This window comes from Bos indicus, chromosome 17 (genome assembly GCF_029378745.1).
Source record: "Bos indicus isolate NIAB-ARS_2022 breed Sahiwal x Tharparkar chromosome 17, NIAB-ARS_B.indTharparkar_mat_pri_1.0, whole genome shotgun sequence".
Classification (NCBI taxonomy): domain Eukaryota; kingdom Metazoa; phylum Chordata; class Mammalia; order Artiodactyla; family Bovidae; genus Bos; species Bos indicus.
Genome location: NC_091776.1, coordinates 48,505,658 through 48,524,814, shown reverse-complemented (window position 1 = coordinate 48,524,814; position 19,157 = coordinate 48,505,658). Strand labels below are relative to the sequence as shown.

Below are 19,157 nucleotides of genomic sequence, written 5' to 3'. Positions count from 1 at the left end.
TTCATTCTTTTTATGGCTGAGTAATATTCCATTGTACATTTTTATAAGGTATAGGTTTTAGTACATGTGTGCATTGTGAACTGACAACCACAATCAAGCAGTTAACACATCCATCACCTCACATAGTTACCATGTGTGTGTGCGTGCATGGGCATGCACATTGAGAACACTTTAGATCTACTTTCTTAGGAAATTGCAAGTATTCGATACATGTTATTAGCTATGATCACCATGCTGTACGTGTGGTCTCCAGAACTTATCCATCTTATAAACAAACTCCCAGCCCCTGACCAGTCTACTTTCTGATTTTATGAGTACAACTTTTTTTTTTCAGATGCTACATATAAGTGAGATCACACAGTGTTTGACTTCTGTGTCTGACTTTTTTCATTTAGCAAAGCATCGTCCAGTTTCATCCATGTTATCACAAATATCAGTATTTTCTCTTTAAATTTTTAAACTTATTTATACTATTTTTGTTCTCACTGGGTCTTTGATGCTGAACGCAGGCTTTCTCTAGTTGCAGTGCCCGGGCTTCTCTTGTTACAGAGCAAGGCTCCAAGTGAGCAGCCTCAGTAGTTTGCAGCACATATGCTCAGTTGCCCCAAGACATATGGAATCTTCCCGGACCCGGAATCAAACCTGGGTCCCCTGAATTGGCAGGTAGACTCCCAACCACTGAACCACCAGGGAGGTCCGGATTTTCTTCTTTTTTGATGTTGACTAGTATTCCACTGTATACATATATACCACATTTTCTTTGTCTGTTCATCTGTAGACAGACACTCAGGTGTTTCCATATCTTGACTACTATGGATAATACTGCCATGAACAAGGGGTGTGGATAACCCTTCAAGATGGTGAGTTCTTCTTATTAGGGTATATACTCAGAAATGGGATTGCTGGATGACACGATTGTTCTATTTTTAATTTTCTGAAGACCCTCTGTACAGTGGCTGCACCAATTTACACTCCCACCAACAGTGCATAAGGGTTTTCTTTCTTCTAGATCTTCACCAGCAAGTCATCTTTTGACTTTTGGATAATATCCACCTAAACAGGTGTGAAGTAATATCTCTTTGTGGTTTTGATTTACACTGGTTAGTAATGTTAAACATCTTTTCATGTGTCTGTTGGCCATGTGGATATTGTCTTTGAAGAGTTGTCTGTTCAGGTCCTTTGCCCATTTTTAAATTGGGCTATTTGGGGATTTTGTTTGTTTTTTGCTGTTGAGTTCTTTGATGGAAGAACACAGATTTGAGCCATGGAGAATATAGCTGGAGGTCTACTATACAGAAATAGCTTACTAATTGATGAAACCAAACAGTGGGAAAGAGTCAAGAGATGGAGAGATGTAGGAATTAATTGCAGTTTTGTTTTGAGAACCTGGTTCTAGCAATACCTGAAGCTGATATCTTCCCTCAGATACTTGAGTTGTACAAGGCAATAAGTCGCCTTTTTGCTTAGACTGAATTGAGTTGGATTTTTGCCACTTGGCTTAAAGCTCAACATTCAGAAAATGAAGATCATGGCATCCGGTCCCACCACTTCATGGGAAATAGATGGAGAAACAGTGGAAACAGTGTCAGACTTTATTTTTCTGGGCTCCAAAATCACTGCAGATGGTGACTGCAGCCATGAAATTAAAAGACACTTACTCCTTGGAAGGAAAGTTATGACCAACCTAGACAGCATATTCAAAAGCAGAGACATTACTTTGCCAACAAAGGTTCATCTAGTCAAGGCTATGGTTTTTCCAGTGGTCATGTATGGATGTGAGAGTTGGACTGTGAAGAAGGCTGAGCACCGAAGAATTGATGCTTTTGAACTGTGGTGTTGGAGAAGACTCTTGAGAGTCCCTTGGACTGCAAGGAGATGCAACCAGGCCATTCTGAAGGAGATCAGCCCGGGGATTTCTTTGGAAGGAATGATGCTAAAGCTGAAACTCCAGTACTTTGGCCACCTCATGCGAAGAGTTGACTCATTGGAAAAGACTCTGATGCTGGGAGGGATTGGGGGCAGGAGGAGAAGGGGACGACAGAGGATGAGATGGCTGGATGGCATCACTGACTCGATGGACGTGAGTCTGAGTGAACTCTGGGAGTTGGTGATGGACAGGGAGGCCTGGCGTGCTGCGATTCATGGGGTCGCAAAGAGTCAGACACGACTGAGCGACTGATCTGATCTGTTCTGAATGAGAAAGTCCTGACAGACCCAATATTGTGGTTGCCTGCTTGCTTGTGCCTCCCACCCCCCACCATCCCATACATCTGTGTGGATGGGGGCTTATCACTCTGGTTCACTGTGTTATAACCCAGTGACAAGAGCATGCTGGGTGCACAGTAAGGGTTCATTAAATGGCTGGTGGATCTTCATGGTTATGTAGGATTTGACAGGTGGAAAGAGACGTGGATGATGTGGTCCAATCCCTTAATTTGTAAAATGAAGAAACCAAGATCCAAACAATAAGAGTATAATGAAGGCTCTATAGAAAATTAAAGCATAGTGTAGAATTTGGGATTCCAGACTCCCCATGCCCACCAAGTAACAAATACTCACCAAAGCGGTTGATCAGGAAAGGAGTCTTTTGCTTTATTTCTTTTACTTAAAAATTATTTTATAGTGAAGTATCTTTGATTTAGATTGTTGTGTTGGTTTAAGGCGTACAGCAAAGTGATTCAGTGTATCTATTCTTTTTTAAATTCTTTTCCATTTAGGTTATTATAGAGTATAGAGCAGAGTGCTCTACTGTAGGTCTTTGTTGATTGTTTTAAATATAGCAGTGTGTGTACATGTCCAACCCAACCTCCCAGTCTATCTCTCCCCGCACCGTTTCCCTCTGATAACCATAAATTCATTCTCTAAGTCTGTGAGTCTATTTCCGTTTTGTAAATAAGCTCATTTTGTATCATTTTTTTAGATTAGAAAGGAATTTTTAAATACAAGGAACTTCATCCCTGTGGCTTAACCAGGTTATCCAAAGATCAATGCTTTCTTCACTCATTTGGCATTTTTGTTATTTTTAACTTTTCATTAAGTTTTGGAGTACAGCTTTGTGATAGTTTCAGGTGGACAAAGGGACTCAGCCGTACATACACATGTATCCATTCTGCCTCAAACTCCCCTCCCATCCCGGTTGCCACATAATACTGAGCAGAGTTCCCTGTGTTATACAGTAGGTCCTTGTTGGTTATCCATTTTAAATATTGGCATTTCTGTGACTGTTCATTTGTGCTCCTGAAGTTGATCTTGGTTCACGAAAAATATCTAGTGACCCACCAGTGTTTATCTTGGTGTAACTCATTGTAGGGATAGGAAGTCTCAGGTGAAAGACCGTGTGTGCATGTGTGTGTGAGAGAGAGAGAGAAACTGCAGTGACCATTAGCAAGCTAATCACAATTAATCCACGAGGGAGTTTGCTGCTTTAATGAAGCCATTAGCCAAAGACCATTCTCAGAAAGAAAATGTTAAGACTGAACTCTGAGCACATTACCTGTAATGAACCTGAAAATGGACTTGGGGAATTTCTGCAGTATTCTTGGCATCAGTAATAGCCAATGTACAAGCTGCCCAAATGGCAGCTCCAGTGCCAGGAATCCCATGGACCCAAGCTTCCCATATGGCAGCTCCAACTCCAGCTCCAGGAATCCCATGGACCCAAGAGAAGACATGGCAGAGGGTCAGTGGGCACCAGCGTCGAAGAGAGGCTGGCGCTCCCCTTTGTAACTGAGGGCTCTTTCTTTCAGCTGTGCACTTAGTTAATGCAAAAGGTCACTTCTGTGTCAATTGCTTCCCTGGAGGAAGAACTGAGAAAATCTCTTTCCTTGCATCTCCTGCTTCAAAGTAGAGCAGCATTTCTGGAGAGGGTTTTGGGGAGAAATTGACTCAGAGGTAAAAGGTGCCAATAGCCATCCCAAAGCCACAGACCCCTTTTCATCTTCGTTTGACCATAAGGAACAGGATGGAACAAGTGCCAGTAGGCAGCGCCTACAGATTTAAGAGAGAAGGCGTTTTCTTCATCACTTTGCAAATCATAAGACACATGAGAGGTGTGATGCTAATCATTTTGCATGAAGTCAGTATGAACAGGGTAAAGCAGAGCCCCCAGACCTCCAAGGGAATGGGCCACAGTGGGGCAACAGGAGAAGACTGGTGTGCTACACAAAGCAAGGAAGCCAGTTGCCAAGATGTAGCAGTGATGATGGGCATTTGGGGTAAAAATCACCCAACTCTTTGATTGCTCTTGTAGTGAGTATCTGGGGCTTCCCCGCTGGCTCAGGAGTAAAGAACCTGCCTGTCAATGCAGGAAATGCAAGAGATGAGGGTTCGATTCCCAGGTGGGGAAGATCCCCTGGAGGAGGGCATGGCAACCCACTCCAGTATTCTTGCCTGGAAACCCAGGGACAGAGGAGCCTGGCAGGCTCCTGCATTGGCAGGCAGGTTCTTTACTAGCTGAACCACCATGGAAGCCCAAGATCCTTCATTATAACTGCAAAGTCCCTTTTACCATATAAGGCAACAGACATACAGGTTCTGGAGACTGGAACATGGGCATCTTGGTGATTCCACCTTCCACAGTACTTTCCTGCACAAAGTAGCCAGGCAACTGCTGTTGCTTACAACTGAAACCTCACTGATGTGTGCCTTTTACTTGGTCTCTGCATCATATTTTTTTTATTGTCATGGTTGAAAACTAGGAAGACAATCACAAATAAACTAAAAGTAAATTGTGAAACACCTAGCACCAGGTTATCTTTCTAAAGTGAAAGTGAAGTCGCTCAGTCGTGTCCGACTCTTAGCGACCCCATGAACTACAGCCCACCAGGCCCTCCATCCATGGGATTTTCCAGGCAAGAGTACTGGAGTGGGGTGCCATTGCCTTCTCCTTTAACAGCGGCTAGGCATATTATTTTTACTTGGAGCTGGTATACTTGGTGACAGCCTTAGTGCCCTCGGACATGGCGTGCTTGGCCAGCTCCCCAGGTAGCAGCAAGCGCACGGCGGTCTGGACCTCCCTGGATGTGATAGTCGAGCGCTTGTTGTAATGCGCCAGGTGCGATGCCTCACCAGCGATGCACTCGAAAATGTCGTTGAGGAAGGAGTTCATGATTCCATAGCCTTGGACGAGATGTCGGTGTCTGAATGGACTTGCTTCAGCACCTTGTACACGTACACGGAGTAGCTCTCCTTGCGGCTGCGCTTGCGCTTCTTGCCGTCCCAGATTTTTTTCTACAAATCTATCATGAGATTTTGCACCTGGATCTGATCAAACAAAATTTAACTTATTTGTGAGAATAGGCTACAAAGAGGACAGGCTTTATTACAATGAGACAATTCACCCAGATGTAACAAGAAATGAGCAAGTATACTAAAAATCCCCATGCTGTGCCTTGCAGACTCTGTTTTGAACATTCATTTTTATTTTGTTTTTTAAATTTATTTTTAATTGGAGGATAATTGCTTTACACTGTTGTGTTGGTTTCTGCCGTACATCAACAGGAATCAGCCATGCATGCATGCTTCGTCACTTCAGTCATGTCCGACTCTTTGCGACCCTGTGGACTGTAGCCCACCAGGCTGCTCTGTCCACAGGGTTCTCCAGGCAAGAATTTTGGAGTGGGTTGCCATGCCCTGCAACAGGGTATCTTTCTGATCCAGGGATTGAACCTGTGTCTCCTGCATTGCAGGTGGATTCTTTACCTACTGAGTCACCTGGGAAGAACCCCTCCATCCCACCCACCTCCCATCCCACTCCTCTGGGTTGTCACAGAGCACCGGGCTGAGCTCCCTGTGTTATACAGCAACTTTCCATTAGCTATCTACTTTATATATGGTAATATATATGTTTCAATGATACTCTCTCAATTCGTACCCCACCTGCCGCCCCACTGTGTCCATAAGACTGTTGAATATTCATTTTTAAATCAAGTTTTTAAACCACAAATTTGACTCCTCTAAAAAACTCCAAAATACACAATTTGAACTTGCCACTCAGGTCAGCACATAGAGTCCTTGACTTTAAGATGATCTTCTGTCTAGCAAGCAGGACACCTATAACCCTTTTGCCCGGGTTCCTAAGGTAACTGTGGCCATGTCTTGTCTAAACGAGGAGAGGCACACACCGTGGAAGGCTTCCCCTAGTCTCCGAGAGAACCAAATAGCTCCCTTGACCCAGGTATGTCTCCTTCTTCCCGCAGGACACTGAGATCCTGAACACCGCCATCCTCACGGGAAAGACAGTTGCCATGCCTATCAAGGTGGTCACCGTGGAGGAGAACAGTATCGTGACAGATATCTCGGAGTCCGTGGAATGCAAGTCCACAGATGAGGAGGTCATCAAAGTAAGTGATTCCAGGGAGTTTCCTGGCAGTCAAGGGGTTAGGACTCAGCACTTTCATTGCCAGGGCTGGGGTTCAATCCCTGGTTGGGGAACTAAGATCCTGCAAGCCAGGTGGCACAGCCAGAAAAAAAAAAAAAAATGTGTAAAGTAAGTGATTCCATTAGTCATCTGGATTGAGCTGGTGGAAACTTCGTGGGGGCGTCTTGTTCACCAAGAGAAGTTAGCCTGGTGAAATAAGAGGTCTGGTGGGTTGGTTTGTGTTCACAACCTTTCTGGCTTCACTAAACTTTCCCATTTCCATCTCTTAATTTGATATCATGCCAGCCTTGTTGTCATCAAGTGTGCTGTGGACTGTAAGTCAGACCCAAGTACCTACAGTAACCAAGCGGGTGATTTAAGTGAGCGAAGTGGTAAATCAGACAAGCCCATTTCTGGAAGGGCAGCCATGGTCAACTCCTGCCAATTATAGGGGCTTCCCTGGTGGCTCAGATCTGGGTTCAGTTCCTGGGTTGGGAAGACCCCCTGGAGAAGGAAATGACAACCCACTCCAGTACTCTTGCCTGGAAAATCCCATGGATGGAGGAGCCTGGCAGGCTACAGTCCATGGGATCGCAAAGAATTATGGCCGTGTATAAATGTGAATTCAGGATTGGTACACCTTCAAGAGATGCCTCAAATTTCGTAAAAGTCATCGGTTTTTCAATGTTGGCAACAAATGTAATAAAAAAGAAAACTACAATGGGCAAAAAATAAAATATAAAACACACCGGCCGCGTGCATCTGAACCATGGGGCAGCTGTTGAAACCACTGTTTCATGAGGCAAATTAGAAACACTGGGTCAAATTCAGCCTACCACCTGCTTTGTAAGTAAGTTTCATTGAAACATGACCACTCAAATCTATTTCTTTTTTAAAAAAATTTTTTTGAAGAAAATATTCTTTAAATTCTATAATATTTTGCGGTTTTCAAAAGTTTCACACGCATGATTTCATATAATCCCATAATAATCCTTTTGTCCTGCTATCCCTGTTACCCCTGCCCCCACTGGTAACCACTGGCTTGTTCTCTGCCTGCAAGTCTGCTTATTTTTTGTTTTATTTACTAATTTGTTGTATTTTTCAGATTTCACATATAAGTGATATCATACAGAATTTGTCTTTCTCTGTCTGCTGTATTGCACTTAGCATAAGGTCCTCCAAGTCCATCCACGTTGATGCAAATGGCAAAATTTCATTCTTTCAAATCTGTCTCTATATTGTCTGTGGCTGCTTTTGAGTAAGTTTCCATGGAGACTATGTCATCTGCTGGTCTAAGATAGTTACCATTAAAAAAAATCTTTTTTGATTTTTTAAATAAATATAAAAGGAAAGTTACCATTTTGTCCTGCCAAAAGAAAGTTTTCCTGGAGAATCCCTGCCTTAGACACTACCTTTTTAAAAATTTTATTGGAGTACAGTTGATTTACAATGTTGTGTTAGTTTCAGGTGTACAACAAAGTGATGTGGTTATACCTATGCTTCCCTGGTAACTCAGACGGTAAAGCGTCTGCCTACAATGCGGGAGACCCGGGTTCGATCCCTGGGTCGGGAAGATCTCCTGGAGAAGGCAATGGCAACCCACTCCAGTACTCTTGCCTGGAAAATCCCATGGACCAAGGAGCCTGGTAGGCTACAGTCCGTGGGGTCGCAAAGAGTCGGACACGACTGAGTGATTTCACTTCACTTCATACATATATCTCAGAGAAGGCAATGGTACCCCACTCCAGTACTCTTGCCTGGAAAATCCCATGGACGGAGGAGCCTGGTAAGCTGCAGTCCATGGGGTCGCTAAGAGTCAGACACGACTGAGCGACTGCACTATCACTTTTCACTTTCATGCATTGGAGGAGGAAATGGCAACCCACTCCAGTGTTCTTGCCTGGAGAATCCCAGGGACAGCAGGGCCTGGTGGGCTGCCGTCTATGGGGTCGCACAGAGTTGGATACGACTGAAGCGACTTAGCAGCAGCAGCAGCATACATATATCTATTTTTTTTCATATTCTTTCCCCATATAGGTCATTATACAGTGTTGAGTCGAGTTCCCTGTGCTAGACAGACAGCAGGTCTTTGTTAGTTATCTGTTGTATATATAGTACCCCAGTGTTCATTGCAGCACTATTTACAATAGCCAGGACATGGAAGCCGGTCCTAAAAGTCCATCAACCAATGAATGGACAAAGAAGATGTGGTACGTATAGAATAGGATATTACTCAGCCGTATGAAAAGAATGAAATAACGGCATTTGCAGCAACATGGATGGACCCAGAGATAGTCATACCAAGTGAAGTAAGTCAGAAAAAGACAAGTATCACATGACATCACGTATATGTGGAATCTAAAGAAAGATACAAATAAACTTATCTACAAAACATAAATAGAGTCACAGATGTAGAAATCAAGCTTATGGTTACTAGGAGGTAACGGGGGGGGGTGGGGTATAAATTGAGACTGTCTTGAAGCAAGGACCCTACTTTTTGATCTTTCCTACCAACATTTACCATGATCATGCGCCCACAACGCTTGCTCAAAGAATAAGACAGTGAGGGTTTTTCGAAGCCAGAAATTAAGCATTTGGTCTTTCTGTGTATTTTTTGAAATCAATAGAAACATATCCAGAAAATATATATATACACATATCCAAGAGAAAGCATCCAGATGTTTCCCGCCTCACCTGCCCCTCCCCGCCAAATCGAGTCTGACAAGTAGCAATCAGTCTTCTCTCTGGAGTTAAAAACAACGTGTTTGCATGGAAGAGAACCTTACAGACCATGGAAGGGGAGGATTGGAGTGGGAAAGGCCTTCGCTGCAAGCCCCACCCCGAGAACGGACACGTGCAGCCCAGCTTTGTTGAGATTGTTCATTGCGGTGGATGCCACGTTCACGGATGTCTAAATTGTTACACAAACCTTCCAGTAGGTGGCAGTAAAGCATCCCGGCAATATGCTATGACCATTTTTTGACTGTGGGAGGTACTGTCTCAAAGAAGAGATGCTTTTTTTTAATTCACCCAACAGTGGTTTATGACTTGATGGTAACCCTGATCCCAAAGTGCTTTACAGAAGACCCCGAAAGCCTGTGGGAGGAGAAGAGGAAATGGTCGAAGTTCTAAACAACACTGACCAATAAAAATATAGCATGAGCCACATAAGTAATTTAGATTCGCTAGTTGTCACATTCAAAAAAAGTAAAAAGAAACAGGTGAATTTGATTTTTAATGCATGTGTCTAACTCATTATATTTAAAATATTGTCATTTCAACAGGTAGTCCATGTGAAAATTATTAATATGACAGTTCACATTTTTGGGCACTAAATCTGATCACCGACTCAATGGACCTGTGAAAAGTGAAAGTGCAAGTCGCTCAGTCCATGGAATTCTCCAGGCCAGAATATTAGAAAGTGTAGCCTTTCCCTTCTCCAGGGGATTTTCCCAACCCAGCAATCAAACCCAGGTCTCCTGCATTGCACGAAGAGTCTTTACCAGCTGAGCCACAAGGGAAGCCGAACAGTCCTGGAGTAGGTAGCCTATCCCTTCTCCAGCGGATCTTCCTGACCCAGCAATTGAACCAGGGTCTACTGCATTGCAGGCGGATTCTTTACCAACTGAGCTATTAGGGAATCCCCAATGGACATGAGTTCGAGCAAACTCCGGGACATAGTGAAGCACAGGGGTGCCTGGCATGCTGTAGTTCACAGGGTCACAAAGAGTCGGACACAATTTAGCAACTGAACAGCAACAACTTTCAAATCCAGTATATGTTTAACACAGAGCACACCTCCACCTGAGCCCCATTTCAAGTGGCCCAGAGCCACATGTGGCTTGTGGCTGCAGTGTTGAACAGCAAAGTCCTGAGTTCAGAGACAGGATTTGCAACCCTACCACTCTTAATATTTTGTGCCGACTAATTCTTTGTTATGGGGACTGTCCCGTGCATTGCAGGATGTGTAGAAGCCTCTTTGACTTCTTCTCCTTAGCACTCCGAGTTGTGACAAACAAACACGTCTCCAGACATTATTAAATGTCCCCTAGCAGGCAAAATCACCCCCGCTGAGAACCACTGCCCTGAGGGATACCTCCTCTGCTTGCGGCTGGACAAGCAATGCTCTTTCCAGTGGCTGAAAAGTAACTTTGGGAGGAGGGGCAGGGGAGAGGTACTTGGTTTTTGGATCTAGAGGTCCCCCTCCCCCCAGTCATGGTCACATATTAGGTCCTTGCTGATCATTGGTCTTTATTACTGATTTGCAGCTTCCCTGGTGGCTTAGCAGTGAAGAATCCGCGTGCAGTGCAGGAGATGCGGGTTTGATCCCTGGGTAGGGAAGATCCCCTGGAGAAGGGAACGGCAATCCTCTCCAGTATTCTTGCCCAGGAAATCCCATGGACAGAGAACCCTGGTGGGCTACAGTCCATGGGCTCACAAGAATGGGACATGACTTGGTCTAAACCTCTACCATCACTGATTTGCAATCTCCCTGAGAGACAATCTGGTATCTAATTCAAAGGTTATTGTGAGGATTCAGGAGTTTCATTTTTCAAGTAAAGGGCTTAACTCTGAGTTGGGTAATCCCCTTGATGACCCTATTAGGTAGGCCAAGGGTTACAGACTGGCTGCCTACAGATGTATTTTTGTGGCAGGCACAGTGTTATTAAAAAATTAGCATGGGTTGCAGCGTACTCCCAGTGTATGATTCAGTGACATTTTAGGAGATTGACTGAGTTGGGTAACCATTGCCATCACCCAGTTTTGGAATATTTTTGTCACCCCATTTGCTGTTAATCCCCATTCCCACCCCTAGCCCTTGGCAACCACTAATCTACTTTCTGTCTCTGTAGATTTGCCCTTTGGGGGGCATTTCATGTAAATGGAATCATACAGTATGTGGTCTCTTGCTGAAAGTTTGGCGATCATTTTGTACATAATCTCTTTTGACACTTTATGGATAACCATCTAGAGAGAGATCTTATTTTCCAAGAACGGGATCATATCATACAAACTATTTTTTACCATGGACTTTTTAATTAGGCAAATCAAATGAACTTATTTACAAAACAGAAATAGACTCACAGACATAGAAGACAAACTTATGGTTACCAAAGGGGAAAGAAGGGAGGGATAAATGAGAAGTTCAGGATTAACAGAGACCCACTACTATATATAAAATAGATAAATAAGGACCTGCTGTATAGCACAGAGAGCTATATTCAATATCTTGTAGTAACCTATAATGGAAAAGAATCTGATAAAGAAAAGATTTCATATACATATATATATAAATGTATAACAATCACTTTGCTATACACCTGAAACTCACAGAATATTGTAAACCAAAAAGGAAAAAAATTTTAATTAAATTGGGAGATCTACAGATACACACACAGACACAGACACACACATGCTATAGCGTACATTTCCAACCCTCAGTAATCCATGTTAATTACCTACCTGATCTCGTTCTATACCTTTCTTTATGCTCATACAATCATAAACACATACATGTCAAGGTGTGTGTGTGTGTGTAAATGCACATGTATAAGGGCTTTTTCTGTCTTGGCTTGTTTGCTGCATTTGTGTATGTTTGCTCAGTCATGTCCAATTCTTTCTGACCCTATGGACTGTAGCCCACCAGGCTCCTCTCTCCATGGGATTTCCAGGCAAGAATACTGGAGTGAGTTGCCATTTCTTCCTCCAGGGTATCTTTCTGACCCAGGGATCAAACCCACGTCTCCTGAGTCTCCTACATTGGCAGGCAGATTCTTTACCAACTGTGTCACCTGTTTTGCAGAGGTGGGGTCATATCACGTGCACATTTCTGCTTCTTCCTCTCTCTCACCTTACAGTGCTTCTTGAATATCCCTGTCTGGTGGGCATTTGGGAAATGAAGCTTCACCAGTGAGGGACATAAAGGAGCAGCGAGTGACAAGGGGTCTGGTCTGCAGTGTGTTTGAGGTTTAGGTCAATAGGAGTAATAACGTGTGAGTGGAAAGACCTGCAAACAACAGCATCTGTGTTGATTTATGTGCAAGAAATGAAAAAGCAACAGCCCAGAGAAGGGCAACCACGTGCCCAACGGAAGCCCAGGAACAGCACAAGGAGAGAAAACACATAAGAGGGACAAGCACTTCCAACACCTATGTAATCATCATCATAGAGTCCTTGCTATAAACAGCGGCCCCCAAACTTTCTGGCCCTAGGGACTGGTTTCCTGAAAGACAATTTTCCCACGGACCAGGGAGGTGGGAGAAATGGTTTCAGGGTGATTCATGCACACTACGCTTATTGTGCACTTTATTTATAATATTATTACATCAGCTCCAGGAGACCCAGGTTCGATCCCTGGGTCAGGAAGATCCCCTGGAGAAGGAAATGGCAAGCCACTCCAGTATTCTTGCCTGGAAAATCACATGGACCAAGGAGCCTGGTGGGCAGTACCCCATGGGGTCACAGAGAGTCGAACATGACTGACCGACTAACACACACACACACACACACACACACACACACCCCTCAGATCTTTAGGCATTAGATCCCAGAGGTTTGGGACTCCTGCTATAAATATTTGTCCACACTTGAACATCCTTGGAATAAAGATGAGCCTTGCATGGATGGCACTGCACAGGTTAATTTGCACAGGTTTTCTTACTCGTGGTCCATGAAGTAATGGTATCTCAGATTCAATGACATACAGTATTTTCTACAACCACCTAATGATTCCTTCAACAAAGATGCATTGGCCTTTTACTAAGGACTGTTCTGGTACTGGGTACTCAGCAAGAAATAGAACATGCCCTCCCCACCCGCTTCTCATGGAGCCTGGCATTCTAGTGATGAAGGGAGTAGACAGTAGCAGATAAGTGTATATTTCATGTGGAGATGAGGACCAAAAAGGAAATGGGATGCGTGTTGTGCCAGGGTGTGGCCTCAGGGTAAAGGATGACTCTAGATAGGGTGGCCTCCAAGGAGGAGACATTCAGGCCAGTTAGCAGAGAAAATAATGACTGTCATGCCTGCTTGGTTTCTCTTAAATAAATTTTTTTTTAAATATTTAATTATTCATTTTTGGCTTCACTTCGTTGCTGCATGAGGACTCTCTCAAGTTGCGGTGAGTGGGGGTGGCTCTCTAGTTGTGGTGTTCAGGCTTCTCATCGTGGTGGCTTCTCTTGTTGCAGCTCATGGGCTCTAGGGCCCGTGGGCTCAGTGATTGCAGCACGTGGGCTCTAGAGCACAGGCTCAGTAGTTGGGAGACATGACTTGTGGGGTCTTCCCAGACCAGGGATCAAACGCGTGTCCCCTGCATTGGCAGGCAGATTCTTAACCATTGGACCATCAGGGAAGTCCCATTGGTGCCTGCTATTGACGCTGTGTCCCTGGTTTTCACAGTGCTCTACGAACCCACTCATCTTAACCAGGCTGACTCTAGGAAACACCACCTTCTGCTTCCTGGGTGACCTCTATACTGGTGTGCAGCCCCGTATGTCTTTTCTCTGAAGCTCCTGAGGCCACAGGGGGTAGGCACCCCCCGCCCCCATGACAGGATAGGAATGCTGAGTTTAAAGCATCCTTTTAAAAGCACATTTAATGAATTTTCAGTGCAGCCTGTTTAACCTCTAGGGCATGGTTCCAGCTAACGGATCCCATATGTGTGTGCTAAGTTGCTTCAGTCATGTCTAACTCTCTCAGACCCCATGGACTGTAACCCGCCAGGCCCCTCTGTCCATGAGATTCTCCAGACAAGAATGCTGGAGTGAGTTGCCATGCCCTCCTCCAGGGGATCTTCCAGACCCAGGGGTCGAACCCACATCTCTTGCGTCCCCTGCATTGGCAGGCAGGTTCTTTACCACTAGCACCACTTGGAACTCCCTAATGGATCCCAGTGCAGAACTAAAAATAATGGACATGGGCAACCAGCAGCACCGTCTTTCCCCTGCTGACCAAAGGAGTCCACCTTAGTTCCAATACTTGGAAAGCAATCGCGCATAAGCAATAGTCTTACTTTTCCTGGTACACTGGCTCCCTTCAGCACAAAGCTTTATCCCTGCTGAATTTACTATTGATCCCATGAGTTCTGAGTCCTCAAGAGAGCTAAGTTCCTTAATAACAGCCTGAAGTTTTTAAAGAGTCGAGATTGATAACCACTGTGAGTGGCAACCCCTTGCCCAGAAGGAAAATGGGCATGCCTTTTCCAAAGAAGGGAAGAGAGTTCCTTATTCATGCATTTTGTATCGTACAGGCTCCAGAAGAAATATGGAAAGGTCTTCATCCTGAAGAGCCAGTTGGTTCTAAGAATGAAAGAAAATCAAGAAAAACAAAGGAGTCCCGGGTGTCAGGCTAGGCTGAGTGACATTGCCCAGCCATGCCTCCTTCTGGGCCAGGGGTCTCCAGTGTAAAGCAAGGAAGCTCCTTTCATGAAAGTTTCTTCTAGCATCAGAATTCCCTCCAGCTGGGGCTTCCCTGGTGGTCCAGTGGTTAAGAATCCACCTGCCAATGCAGGGGACACAGGTTTGATCCCTGATCCGGGAAAGATCCTACATGCCCCAGAGCAATTAGCCCAAGTGCCACAACTACTCTAGAGCCTGTGCTCTGCAAGAAGAGAAGCCACCACAATGAGAAGCCTGACCACCACAACCAGAAAGTCGCCCCCACTCAGTGCAACTCGAGAAAGCCCTCGCACAGCAATGAAGACACAGCGAAACCAAAAGTAAATAAATTAAAAAAAATTTTTTAAGAACTCCCTCCAGCTGGGATGCAAAGTACGGTTGAAATAGCATATCTGAGAGCTAGCATTCTGCAAGTTCTTCAAGCCTTAGTTTATTCATTTGTAAAATGGGTACATACTTATAGCAACCTCCTAAGATTGCTGCAAGTTTTAATATGTGTGCTAAGTCACTCAGTGGTGTCCGACTCCTTGAAACCCCATGGACTGTAACCCACCTCTGTCTATGGGATTCTCCAGTCAAGAATACTGGAGTGGCTTGCCATTTCCTTCTCCAGGGGATCTTCCTGGCCCACGGATAGAACTTGTGTCTCTTACGTCTACCTCCATTGGCATACCACTAGCACCACCTGGGAATCCTGAGTTTTAACATAGGGTCACAAAAAGTCGGACACAACTGAAGTTACTGAACACATGCAGAGAACACATAGAGATAAAGCATGTAGGGCAATACATTCAGTTAGCTCTTCTTACTATCCAGATAGAGCAGGAGTTCTCTCCCTAGGAGGATCGCATCCTTTGCCAGGGAACATTTGGCAATGTTTGGAGACATTTGTGGTTGTCACACTCAGAGAGGGTGTGACTGGCCACACAGGTGACTCATGGTTACCATTTTGGATGGCACATAGGTAGGGGCATTGGACGGCCCAAGTGTTGGACATTTCTATCAACCCAGATGTTATTCAACAAGCACAGACCCAGAGCCTCCAGCCGGTAGGAGCTAAGCCAAATGTTCGTCTCTAGGAGAGGTGGCTAGGCAGAAGTGGATGACTGGGCTGGCCAAGAAAGAACAGGTTGGTCTAATACTCTGTCTTAAGCTCCCAAGAATACTGTGTTCTAATAAAAGACTTTTGCAAAAGATAAGACCATTTATTCATGAGTCAGACTTCACTTGAGCCAAGGGAGGCTCCATCTAGATTTACTTAATTGGGAAGAGAGGTTGTCAAGCCCCAGAAATCCTGCATCTGGGCATGTACAGCCCTTGCCTTGAAGAAAAGTTTCTGGCCAGCTCCAGGAAGCACAGGGTAGAGAATTCGTTTGCTTTGGCGGAGATTTAGATCTGGAAAACACTTCTCCCCTGTGTCTGCTTTTGCTCCTGCCAGATACTAAAATTTTTACCCCTCATTGACCTCTCTATTGAAATCCATCTAATTACAAAGATTCTGTCTCAGACAGCATCGTATGTCAACTTCCCAATGGCCCATCATATCTTTGTCAAGGATGATGTGCTTGTTGAATGGTGAAAACTCTCCAGTTGACTTAATAAGTAAAGGGAGAAATTGTCTTATAATGGGAAGTCTGGGGCACTGCAGGCTTCAGACACAGATGGATTCAGAAATCAATTCCTCTGCACCTCTGAGCTCTGCATTTGACTCTGTTTCTTTCACTATCAAGCCAAGCACTCCTTTCTCTCTCTCTTTTCTTTTTTTTTTCTTTGGCTGTGTCAGGTGTTAGTTGCGGCACGCAGGATCTCTGTTATGTCACACGGGATCTTTCTCGTGCCACGCACGTACAGTCTAGTTGTAGTTCAGGCTTAGTTGGCATGTGGCATGTGGGATCTTAATTCCCCAATCAGGGACCAAACCCATGTCCCCTGCATTGCAAGGCAGATTCTTAACCACTGGACCTCCAAGGAAGTCCTAGCCTTGGACTCTCTAGAAGTGGTTTCAGAGGCTATACATCCACCTCTTCTCAGATCCAAGTCCAGCAGAAATGAGATGCTACTTTCCTTCGATCAAAAATCCTGGGACTTCCTGTTATTGGGCTCAACAAGAATCACATGACCATCCCTGGACCAACCCCTGTGGCCAGGGCAGTGTGATGTGTTAGGGGTATGGCCCACTGTATAGCTGGTGTCAAGACCCTTGAAGTACATGAACTGAGCATGAAGACCTAGGGAGATTCCCCTGAAAAATACCTGAAAAACTGATACAGAAAATAAGATGATTGTGTTTTGGGCAGTAAAAATAACTGTCCACTGAATCTGATCTAGAATTCTATTAAATTACTTCTGATTTACTCTCATTTTTCTTTCCCTGTCAGTTTCTGAGCTCTCAGAGGATTAATAGTCACCATGCAGTGTCAGCTTAATGACAACTGTGCCTTTTTACCTGTTTATCTTGTCATTCTTGCTGAGATGCTTAAGGACAGAGATCCACACAGATGGGTCTGGGCTGGTCCAGCAGATCTTGCCTCTTTTATCTGAGAATATGTTATTGGTTAACAGATAAAGTGACCCAAACTGAATTAAACCCCAAAAAAGGAAGTTTAAGGGCTTCTATATTTGTACAGTAAGCAATCTGGCTTCAGGAATGGCTGAATCCAGGAGCTCAAATGAGGTCATCAATCAGTATTTCACTTCTGCCTGTCTTTTGGTTCAGTATTCTGTACCTGTACTGACTGAAATCTTGGATGAGCTGTACTGTCCAAATGTGGCTGCAAACCATCTCTTTACATGTAGCAGTCTGGCATGTAATATTTTACGTGTTTCAGCCTTGCCTGAAAAATTCCTGAGATTCCCTGTGACAGTACCAGCTTAAGTCATGCATTCACCCCTGAACCAATCGTTTGTGGCCAGAGAAATGTGAAGCTCTGATTGGCTTAGGTCGTGGTCACATGACCTTAATTTGGAGGCTGGAGGTGGAACTTCACCCAAACCTCTGGACTGATGTTGGGGAGAGGAGGGTTCCCAAACGCAACTAGGGCAGGGGCCACAGGGAAGAGACCTGGGTGCCCGGAGTAGAGGCTCCTCCCCTCCCACCTCTTGTTCTTAGCTACCCACCCTTTCCCTGTCCTCCTGTCCCAAGGCCTTTCTCAACTTGGCCTGGGTTAGGAAAAGGCCTAATGTCAACCAAGCCATGAACAGATTGACATTAGCTAAAGCAGTGATCAGCTCTGATGGAGGCAAAGGACATGAAGTGGAAGAGTCTAAACTCTCCCAGTAAGACTCTGCCCTGAGCTCTCCCAGGAGGACAGGGGTCCCATGATTGGTTATTGAAGGCATGAGGATAATTGACAAGGAAATTGACACCATAGCATGTAGAAGGCTGTCATGGAATGATTCCAGATCCGAAAAAGAAAATGAAAAGGAGGAGAAAATACGTGACTTGTAACAATGTAAGGGACTTGCTGGAAACTCAGACTCATCTTTCCAGCTTCACCAGATCCCCTGAGCTCTTGAGGGAAGACAGGTATGGTCACAACCAGCAGACATGGTCCTGGGGCTTTAGCAACATCCCTCCCCAAAGTCCCGTTTCAACCTGCATGGCTGGATCACTCCCATCCTTGCTGCCTGGTTTCCTCTATAATTAAGCCCTTTCTTCCTCACTCTGCTCCAGTGTTCAGGTGGCAGCTGCAGCTTTTGAAATAAGCCTTCTCTAGTGGGGAAGCTCTTCTGAGTCTAGAAGTTCAAAGAGAAGCCATGAGGCACTCAGTCCCCTCAGCAGGACAGCCCTGGACCTTGCATCTTGGGTACCAGGACTTTAGGATCTCAAGTGACATCGTTAGGCAAAGAGCCGGGTTGATGGCACAACAGGTGGCCCAGGGCACAAGGTACTAGAGAGAGATGCGCACACACAGGAAAGACAGTGCTATATAAGTTCGGCATTCTGGAAGCTTCTCCCCATGCTTCAAAGCATGAAAAAAATGAAAGCCCCTTATCTACAGACTTCCAGGGCTAGTACAATCCACTTACCCAAATCTGCCAGGCACCTGTGTGGTGTGTCTGCCTGTATGTGCCAGACACTGGGCTAATTCCCTGTATTTGTGGGTTTTCAGTTTAATTCTCCTGGCAAATTTGGGATGCCATTCTCTCCCTGCCCAGCACACCCTAGCCCACTTCTCTAGCTTTGTGTTTACCAACCTTCCTTTTGTTTCTGCAGAAGGTCAAAATATTCCTACCTTAGGGTCTTTGCACATTGTAGGAGAGCAATGAAGGATCAGGGCTTATTGTACTGGACACTTGAAATTTGCTAAGGGGATAGATTCTAAATTAAATCTTCTCAACGCACTGTACACACCCACAATGATCACTATGTCAAGAGATGGATACATTGTTTAGTGTAGATT

General features: G+C 44.8%; 1 protein-coding gene across 1 annotated transcript in view; it reads left to right on the top strand.

The window, feature by feature from the left end:
- The window catches only part of TMEM132C (transmembrane protein 132C), a 449,116-nt gene that overhangs the window by 407,309 nt on the left and 22,650 nt on the right, over positions 1-19,157 (top strand). Inside the window, exon 5 of the mRNA XM_070769360.1 lies at positions 6,198-6,341. Within this exon, the coding sequence (XP_070625461.1) occupies positions 6,198-6,341 (144 nt within the window). The remainder of the gene's footprint in view (positions 1-6,197; positions 6,342-19,157) is intronic.